General features: G+C 43.6%; 1 protein-coding gene across 1 annotated transcript; it reads left to right on the top strand.

The window, feature by feature from the left end:
* Nucleotides 1-9,198: 9,198 nt before the first annotated feature.
* LOC141257836 (olfactory receptor 2D3-like) lies at nt 9,199-10,137 on the top strand. The gene has a single exon (XM_073672874.1). It carries the CDS (start codon nt 9,199-9,201, stop codon nt 10,135-10,137), a length of 939 nt encoding a protein of 312 aa, XP_073528975.1.
* Nucleotides 10,138-10,667: the final 530 nt, after the last annotated feature.

Below are 10,667 nucleotides of genomic sequence, written 5' to 3'. Positions count from 1 at the left end.
TAAATTAAAAAGCTTAGAGCTGCCTCCACCACAGGGGGGCTCGCTCGACCCACCAGCGGACAGGCACCAGTATTGGGAGAGGGGGGCTGGCCATCAGGGTTCACCGCGGCTCTGGCACAAACCCGGCGACACGGAGGTGGCACGGACAGGAGCGGACTGGCCGTGTCGGCTTCTCACTTTTTGGATTTTAGAAGGGCATGACATGCCTATATCTGTGTCTCCCCCTCCTTTTACTCCTCCACCTCTTTTCTTTTCGCATGACTATATGTACTTGTCACTTTTCCATGTGTTAGTTATGTCTTCTGAGCAGTTTGTCAGCTTTTGGACACCTTTGAAGGTGTTTTCTATGTGTTTCTATGTGTTTTGGTTTGCCTGCCATTGGTTTTAACGGTGTTCGAAGGTGTTCGACGAACAGTTCGACGAACAGTTCGGCGAACACACGGGTGTTCGACGAACCGAACCGAACTCGAACACTACGGGGGTGGCTCAACACTACTAATTACAAATTTTTAACTGCATCTAGCCCAGAAAATATTTTGTGCCTAGTAGCAGTGTCTGCTAGTCAGCGGATTATCCCAGCTGTTAAGCAAGCTACACCACCTGTAGTTTGGACACTTAATTTTTTCAAAGTTAAATGTTCGGGCCCCCGGGACACTCAGTGAAGAGCATCGGGGAGGCACCCCAAGGCACAGGGGCTGGGACCGGCGGTAGGACGCCTTGCGGTGGACCGCCAAGCTCGATCCTTATAAAAGCTTTTTAACTGCAGCAGCTTTAGTGGACTCTACTGGAGCTTGAATTACCGCGGCTGCTGGCATGAGACTTGCCCTCCAATAGATCCTTGTAAAAGGATTTAAAGTGTACTCTTTCAAATTAGAGAGACAATTTAAATTAAAAAGATTAGACCTGCCTCCACCGCAGGGGGGCTCGCTCGACCCACCAGAGGACAGGCACCAGTATTGGGAGAGGGGGGCTGGCCGTCAGGGTCCACCGCAGCTCTGGCACAAACCCGGCGACACGGAGGTCGCACGGGCAGTAACGGACTGGCCGTGTCGGCTTCGCAATTTTTTGGTTTTAGAAGGGCATGAAATGCCTATATCTGTGTCTCCCCCTCCTTTTACTCCTCCACCTCTTTTCTTTTCGCATGACTATATGTACTTGTCACTTTTCCATGTGTTAGTTGTGTCTTCTGAGCAGTTTGTCAGCTTTTGGACACCTTTGAAGGTGTTTTCTATGTGTTTCTATGTGTTTTTGTTTGTCTGCCATTGGTTTTAACGGTGTTCGAAGGTGTTCGACGAACAGTTCGACCAACAGTTCGGCGAACATACGGGTGTTCGACTAACCGAACCGAACTCGAACACTACGGGGGTGGCTCAACACTAGTGAAGAGCAATGAATATTCATTTCTCTTCATAGCCAGCACACTGGAGCTGCAGCACGACTCCTGCTGCGCTCTGCGGTCAGTGTGCCCGCTATTAAAGCTCATGAATATTTGCTACAACCCACTCCCATGGCTTTTAGTGAATATCCATGGTCTTTAATAGCGGGCACACTGACCACAGAGCGGCAGCAGGAGCCACGCTGCGGTACAGTGTGCCGGCTATTGGACAGACTGAATGGTCACTGATCCCCACGCACAGAGTCCCGGCATGGGGAACAGTGACTATTCCAGCACAGCATCTCACACTGTGTGAGGGTGCATGGCAGGGACTCCATGCGCACCCTTCCACGCGCCGCTCACACAGTGAGAGTGTCAGCAGCAGAGTGGGACAGCACTGGAGGAGAGAGGAGGTGAGTATGATTGTTCTTTTTTTTTTGTAGGCAGCATTATGGGGGCTCAGAGGGTGCCATACATACCAGGATGGGGGCTCAGAGGGGTGCCATGCATACCATGATGGGGGCTCAGAAGGTGCCATACATACCAGGATGGGGGCTCAGAAGGTACCATACATGCAAGAATGGGGGCTCAGAGGGTGCCATATATACCAGGATGGGGGCTCAGAAGGTGCCATACATTCCAGGATGGGGGCTCAGAAGGTGCCATACATACCAGGATGGGGGCTCAGAAGGTGCCATACATACCAGGATGGGGGCTCAGAGGGTGCCATGCATACCAGGATGGGGGCTCAAGGGGTGCCATGCATACCAGGATGGGGGCTCAAGGGGTGCCATGCATACCAGGATAGGGGCTCAGAGGGTGCCATGCATACCAGGATGGGGGCTCAGAAGGTACCATGCATACCAGGATGGGGGCTCAAGGGGTGCCATGCATACCAGGATGGTGCATCAAGGGGTGCCATGCATACCAGGATGGGGTTGCAAAGGGTGCCATGCATACCAGGATGGGGGCTCAAGGAGTGCCATGCATACCAGAATGGGGGCTCAGAGGGTGTCATGCATACCAGGATGGGGTTGCAAGGGGTGCCATGCATACCAGGATGGGGGCTCAAGGGGTGCCATGCATACCAGGATGGGGGATAAAGAGGTGCCATGCATACCAGGATGGGGGATAAAGGGGTGCCATGCATACCAGGAAGGGATGGGGTCCACTTATACCAGAAGGAGGGGCCATACATACTAGGATGGAGGATATTAACAGAATTGGGGGACATTACCCATATACCAGTGTAAGCAGCAGACCCCCTCCCCCATAACAGGGCATCATGACCACATTTTTTGCTTACATTTTTTTCCTATTTTCCTCCTTTAAAACTTAGGTGCGTCTTATGGTCCGGTGCGTCTTGTAGTCCGAAAAATACGGTATGTGCTTAATAACACTGGACTGTTTTTCATCGGTCCTCCTGGGCTCAGATTAAACCTTGGTTACAGACCATCTTACCATAAAGCAATGAGTCCTGCAGGACAGAGGCCCTGAAGATCACACCAATAATCTTTAGTATATGGATAAATGGGCAGAGCATTGGGATGCTTATACCTTACAACCCACGGAAGTCTATTCTGAATCTTTAAATCTCTATTTCCATAAGTAAGTGGTTGGTTGCTATTGATATGCAGTCTGGCAGATAACATAGCCTGCAATTCTCAATGCTGGGTTCATCATCAAACCACTTGAGAGAGAAGCGTGGATCATCACTCCAGTGGTGCCGATGTTAACGACACAGGGAGTCTGGGCTCTGGAATAGATGAAAGTGGCCTAAATAAATGCCCTTACCTTCGGTTGTGCTATATACATATATATAGGAAGAAAATCATGAACTGATTTGTAATATGCGCGGATGACTACTAACACAGGAACTTAGTAAAACTCAGGGGGCTGGTAGGAAGAACCCTTTCCCACATGAGATAGACTCCGTTTAAATCTTGTTCTATATAAGTCATGAGTTCAGACATACTATGTCAACATTTATTTTTTTGTAACCAGGACAGGCTATCAAACTTGCGCTCACTCAGCCTGGAGAAAATAAATGCCTAAAAGGCGATACCACTACCATGTGCAAATAAATGAGGGAAAAGCACAACATCTTTTCAATGATATTTTTACACCTGAACTGCAACAGTGACAGAGACCATCCTTTATATCTGGAGGAAAGAAGGTTTATTTCAATCACAGAAGGTGATTATCTACTGTGAGGGCAATGAGATTTTGGGTTCTTTACTGTAAGAGCCCTGAGATTTTGGGATCTCCACTGTAAGAGTAGTGATAGTATAGGACTCTCTGCAACATGATGGAGTACTGGTAAAAGTACAAGGAGGGCCTGGATGCCATCCTTGATAAATATAATATTACAGATTATAGTACTATAATCTCTTGACAGGATGTTGATTAAGAAAACTAGTCCGATTGCTGTATGTGGAGTCGGGAAGGATCTTTTCCCCCAACATGAGGAAATTAGCATCTACCTCATGGAATTTTTTTTTTACTGCTGTATCCGTGGTATGTCGTGTTATAGGATGATAGACATATGTCTCCTTTCAACCATAATTATGAAAGAACATCCTGACCTTAGCAATTAAGGGCCAAGTCTGAATACTTTTGACTAGACAGAGCATGGACGGTAACTGAATTGAGAGTCCTGTTCTGAAACAGAAGAAATACTAGGCCAATCCGAGCATAGTTGCTCATGCGGCTTAGCCAAGTTCCAAAGAATGAGGCAAAGGAAGCTGGATCTGGGTCCAGAGACACGATGGATCTTTAACCGGAGTCAAAGCTAGAGACACAAGGGTGTGAAGTGCAAGCCCAGAGGTATTGGGCCAAAGGCGTGAGGCCGGAGGTAAGGCACATGGTACAAGGCACGAGGTACAAGGCACGAGGTGGAAGGCACGAGGCACAAAGCCAGAGGCATGAGGCACACAGCTGCCAGAGGCATGAGGCATGCCACTGCCAAAGACACAAGGCACGCATCAGCCAGAGGCACAACGCACGCAGCACCCAAAGTGCAGAGAGGCAAATGAGTTTCATGTGGCAAGAAATATAAAATAAATAAATGATTTCATTTTGTAAATTAAAAATGACATCATCTGTTTTTAGCGGTGGATGACAAGTACTTTTTCCTCTGTTGAAATAAACCAATGCATGCATGTGTCCCTGTAAGTTAGTCCAGTTCAAAGTCTATCAAAAGTTGCTATATAAAAGCTGCAGAAGGCAGCAAATTATGGCGGGTGTTGGCAAAGACCCTCAATCGGGATATGAAAATGTCCATTTTTAGGACCACTGTGAGACAATAGGTTGAACCAACTACCTCTCCTTCCTCATGGGTTCCTCTTCCAGCATGAGATATTACTTTCCAAACTGGCAACCAAGCAACTAGGAACACAGAACAGAGCCCATAAGGAGAGAGGACAATTTGAGAAATGCAAGAAGTGTAAAAATGTAAGAATACATAAAATAAAAAAGTATTAAGAAACTATATGCATGGATAACATTTTTTTTAAAAAGTGTGTCTATATGACAAGCATGAAGAAAATATAAATATGGTTAAAAAGAAGGGTAAAACATTCAAAATAGAAATGAAGGTGCATTAAAGCGATTCTCCACCCTTGAAAAACAAAGTGATTATACTTTTGATATGTACAGTGGGGAAAAAAACTATTTGATACACTGCCGATTTTGCAAGTTTTTCCACCTACAAAGAATGGAGAGGTCTTAATTTTTATCATACGTACACTTCAACTGTGAGAGACAGAACCTTAAAAAATATCCCGAAAATCACATTGTATGATTTTTACATAATTAATTAGAATTTTATTGCATGAAATAAGTATTTGATACAATAGAACAACAGAACTTAAAGGGGTTTTCCCATGAACAAAAGTTCATTTTAATCAATGGCAGTGTCTAACCGGGTACGGAACATGGTCTGATCATACCACATCTCCTGGGCAGAGGAGGAAGCAAAAGACAATGCAGACATTACAGCAGGGGACCACAGAGGATTCATTTTGTGGGGTAAAATATTGTTTAAAAACTGGAAGTAAAATGTTTTACCTCACAAAATGAATAATCTGGGATCTCCTGCTATAATGTCTGTATTGTCTTTTGCTTCCTCCCATGCCCAGAAGATGTGGTATGTTCTGTACACGGACAGACACAGCCAATGATTAAAATTAACTTTTGGGAAATCCCCTTTAATATTTGGTACAGAAACCTTTATTCGCTTTTACAGAGGTCAGACGTTTCCTGTAGTTCTTGACCAAGTTTGCACACACTGCAGCAGGGATTTTGACCCACTCTTCCATACAGATCTTCTCCAGATCTTTCATGTTTTGAATCTGTCACTGGGCAACATTGAGTTTCAGATACCTCCAAAGATTTTCTATTGGGTTCAGGTCTGGAGCCTGGCTAGGCCACTGCAGTACATTGAAATGCTTCTTATGGAGCCACTCCTTAGTTGCCCTGGCTGTGTGTTTCGGGTCATTGTCATGCTGGAAGACCCAGCCACAACCGATCTTCAATGCTCTTACCGAGTAAAGGAGGTTGATGGCCAAAATCTTGCTATACATGACCCTATCCATCCTCCCTTCAATACGGTGCAGTCATCCTGTCCCCTTTACAGAAAAGCACCCCTAAAGTATGATGTTTCCCCGACCATGCTTCACAGTTGGGATGGTGTTCTTGGGGTTGTACTCATCCTTCTTCTTCCTCCAAACATGGCGAGTGGAGTTGATACCAAAAATTTCTATTTTTGTCTTATCTGACCACATGACCTACTCATATGCCTCCTTTGGATCATCAAGATGGTGATTGGCAAACTTCAAACAGGCATGTGCTGGCGTGAGCAGGGCCATCGTCAGCACCCAGCGCACTTGGGCAAGTGCCAGGACCCTGGACCATCAGGGGGCCCACTCACTGTCGGGGCACAGGCTGCTCCCCCAGCATCTGTGCAGGGCCACCGTTGTTGTCTGAGCCCTGCTCTGCTTCATGCAGCTCAGTCAGTGTGCAGTTGTTGTGCTGCTGTTCCACTAATAAGGCTCCGTGCTGTCACTTTCCAAACATGGCCGCGCGCTGTGCGGCTATGTCTGATAGTAATGACGCACAGGGGCGACACTGCACCTTTAATTGTGCTTGTGTGTCGCACCTGTGTCATTACTAGCAGACACAGCCGCACTGCGCACAGCGCGAGTGGGCCCCCCTGATTGTCCAAGGACATATGACATACCTGAGGCCCTGCACTGCCACATGACTGAGGAGCTGGATGGGTGCCCCTATCTGCGTACCGTGTGCTTGCCCATGTCTGCATACTGTGTGTATGTGTGTGTGTGTGTGCGTGTCTGCATACTGTGTGCATGTCTGTGTACTGTGTGTCTGCGTGTGTGCATGTCTGCGTACTGTGTGTGCGCATGTCTGCGTACTGTGTGTGTGCATGTCTGCGTACTGTATATGTGTGCATGTTTGCATATGTGAAGGATGAAGGGACAGCCTGGGTCATGTGTTGTATACCTATATTTCTCTGCCGTATCTGTGCATCGTGAATCATGTATGTGCTAAAGGGGCCTACTAAGACTCTTTTGCCCAGGGCCCACGAAAACCTGGAGCCGGCCCTGCCAGGGGACCTTGCGTGCCCTGCAGGATTTTAATCCATGACGGCATATTGTGTTACTAATGGTAATGTTTAAGACTGTTGTCCCAGCTCTCTTCAGGTCATTGACCAGGTCCTCCTGTGTAGCTATTGGCTGCTTCCTGACTTTTCTCAGAATCATCCTTACCCCACGAGATGAGATCTTGCATGGAGCCTCAGACCAAGGAAGAATGACAGTCATCTCATGTTTCTTCCATTTTCTAATAATTTTGCCAACAGTTGTTGCCTTTTCAACAAGTTGCTTGCCTATTGTCCTGTAGCCCATCCCAATCTTGTGCAGGTCTACTATTTTTTCTCTAGTGTCCTTAGACAGCTCTTTGATCTTGGCCATGGTGGAGAGGTTGGAGTGTGATTGACTGATTGAGTGTGTGGACAGGTGTCTTTTATACTGGTAACAAGTTCAAACAGGTGCAATTAATACAAGTAATTAGTGAAGAGTAGGAGGGCTTATTAAAGAAAAACTAACAGGTTTGTTTGAGCCAGAATTCTTGCTGGTTGATAGGTGATCAAATACTTATTTCATGCAAAAAAAATGCAATTTAATTATTTAAAAATCATACAATGTATGTACATTTATGTACAATAAAAATTCCAGACCTCTCCATTCTTTGTAGGTAGGAAAACTTGCAAAATCGGCAGTGTATCAAATACTCTTTTTCCCCTCTGTATAGTCACCCTACATGTTGCCCTCATTTTGCCCTCTGCTGCATACTACCCAAGTTTCCTACATCAAAAATATATACTGCGGTGGCATGACTGAAGCAATGGTAAGTCTTAACCACATAAGTACAGCACAGGGAAGGAAATGAGGCTTGTATGAGACACACCACTGTGCCACACTTCACTGTGACAAATATGTTAAAACGCACCTGGCAGCAAGATTGTGCTCAGTAAACTACATACACTGTCAGGTGGGTGACATTACACTGATTAAAATGATACCTTGGTTGATGAAATCCATCCTGTGGTTCTTGTGTAATCTTTACTTTCAGTTTAGAGATAATGATATACCTGTGCTTCGGGGCGGCACGTGGGGTGGGTTCTATCTGGTGCTCTGCTTACATATTCATCTCTATGCAATAATGACAGGTCATTGATCCCTGACTTATAGAGCCCCCCCACAGGCCGCCTCGAAGCACGAGCATATCATTATCTCCAAACTGAAAGTACAGATTACACAAGAACCACAAGACGGATTTCATCAACCGTTTAATCAGTGTAATGGCGCCAGCCAGACAGTTTATGTGGTTTACTGAGCACAATCCTGCTGACAGGTGCACTTTAAATACAATCAGAAAAGAACACAGACTTTAGTAGATGCGGCAGCAGTGGAAAACAGAGGGCACAAAGTAGAGTGACTATACTTGAAAATAGTATGGTTATTTTTCAAAGACCTAGGAAGCCATAAAAATTGACACAAAAAAATATTACTGTTCATTACACAAAAAATTACTATTTATTGTGGTATTATATCAATTTGAAGTACTTTTTAATCACAAATCATTCATTCCATACCATATAATTACTAGAAAGAGGATTCTACAATTAAAATAATAAATCTTAATCTAGTAATGGGTAAAATACAGTTATTTAAATGTTTAGTCCTTTGGTACAATCACTGATTTGCTACACATCTTTGTTGAGAAATCCCTTGAGGTCAAGCCATTGGGAATCAGGAGACTGCAATTAATGAGTTTTCCACATATATTGGACGTATCTGTATATACTGGTAGCTTATATATATATAAGCAGTCATTTTCCATCAGTTATCTATCCTTTTAGATTTGCTTGCTCACACAGTTTATTAGCTTATGTTCCAACTTCACTAGTCTGTAATTCACATTCCTGAAACATAAGCCATGTATGTAACAACTTATTGCTGAATAGTATATGTTATTTTCAATAACCCCTAAGCGATTACCAATAATTCCATGCATACCGTATATATTTATCTTGACTAAAGTTTATTTTCATGGCATAAAGACATTATGTGCATCTTCGAGAGATGAGCTCATTTTTGGAATGATATATTGAAACAAAAGATTTGCATCTTATACATAATAGATCTGGACTTTAACTAACTAGCCTAATTTCTCAAAGGACTGAGCAATTAAATATTCAACGCATTTGTCATTTAATGACATTTTGATAAAAGACTCTACTCATGGATAACTCCACTACATTTAGTGTCTTCTACTTTGGTGCGTTTGCCAACAATATGAAACTTAAAAGTTTATTATTCACGGTCTTCTTGATAATTTACCTGTTAACACTAATAGGCAATGTGGTTATTATTGTTCTCACAAAAGTGGATCATCATCTTCAGACACCAATGTACTTTCTTCTTCGAAATCTTTCATATTTGGACATTTGCTATACGTCTACAACGCTGCCACAGATGCTTGTCAATTTGTTAATAGAGCATTTAGCCATTTCCCTACCTGCATGTATTGTCCAGCTATATGTTTTCCTCTCATTAGCCGCCTCTGAGTCGACGTTACTGGCTTCAATGGCTTATGATCGATACATTGCTATATGTAATCCATTGAGATATTCAGTCATCATGAGTAATGAAGCTTGTCTCCATATGGTTGCCGGGACTTGGGTAATTGGGGGCATTTATGGAGCAATTCATACTGCAAATACTTTTAGATTGCCCTTTTGTGGTTCTAATGTTCTCAATCATTACTTTTGTGATATTCCCCCATTGTTGAAAATCTCCTGCATCAGCACATTCCCTAATGAGGCTACTGTTATGGTTGTGGGGGGAGTTCTAATGCTTGGCTGCTTCTTGTTAATTTGTGGCTCCTATCTGCACATTCTAATTTCAGTCTTGAACATTCCTAAAGGACGTGGGAGATGCAAACCTTTTTCTACATGTATATCCCACCTTATTGTTGTACTACTTTTTTATGGAAGTGGTAGCTTCATGTATATGCGTCCAAAATCAAATTTTTTGGCTGATAAGGAATGGCTTCTGTCACTGTTCTACACCTGTATTACACCTCTCTTAAATCCCCTCATATACAGCTTACGAAACAAAGAAATCCAAGGAGCATTTGCAAAACTTCTTAATGGAGTATTGGGGAAAAGACAATACTAGAAAGTGGTCTCAGGCCACAATACCAGTGTTTATTTTTTAATATAAAAAATGTATATTTTTATTACTTTAGATTACCTCCTTCCTTACAGAATAAGCCAACATATAATGTTTTATTTTTTTTCTTTCCCTGAAGTTATATTAAAGTTGAGCCGCACTCTGATGTTTTCTTGTTGGCGTTGGACATCAGCTAGCTTATTGCAAAACTACTTAGCTGAGCTTCTCAAATAGTGTATGAGGCTTTGTATTACACATATCAATTTTGTTTCAGATTTCAGCTTTCAGAAGAATCATTCAGCAGTTAGATATTGTGGGAAAATGAATTGTTTTACTTGAGACATTCAGTAACTATTATATTCGTTATCATTAATATTGATGAAAGAACTGACACAAGCAAACCACTGAGAGGTCATACAGTACAGATAGGTACTAGTACACATATCGTGACTAGTGATGAGCGAGCATGCTCATTACTCGAGATTTACGAGCATGCTCGAGTGTTTTCCGAGTATCTTCAGAATGCTCGGGTGTTA

This window comes from Phyllobates terribilis, unplaced genomic scaffold, assembly GCF_046119375.1.
Source record: "Phyllobates terribilis strain yellow unplaced genomic scaffold, ASM4611937v1 Scaffold_1__5_contigs__length_1240528914, whole genome shotgun sequence".
NCBI lineage: Eukaryota > Metazoa > Chordata > Amphibia > Anura > Dendrobatidae > Phyllobates > Phyllobates terribilis.
The sequence above is the reverse complement of the archived record's forward strand: the minus strand, read 5'-3'. Positions and strand labels throughout refer to the sequence as shown.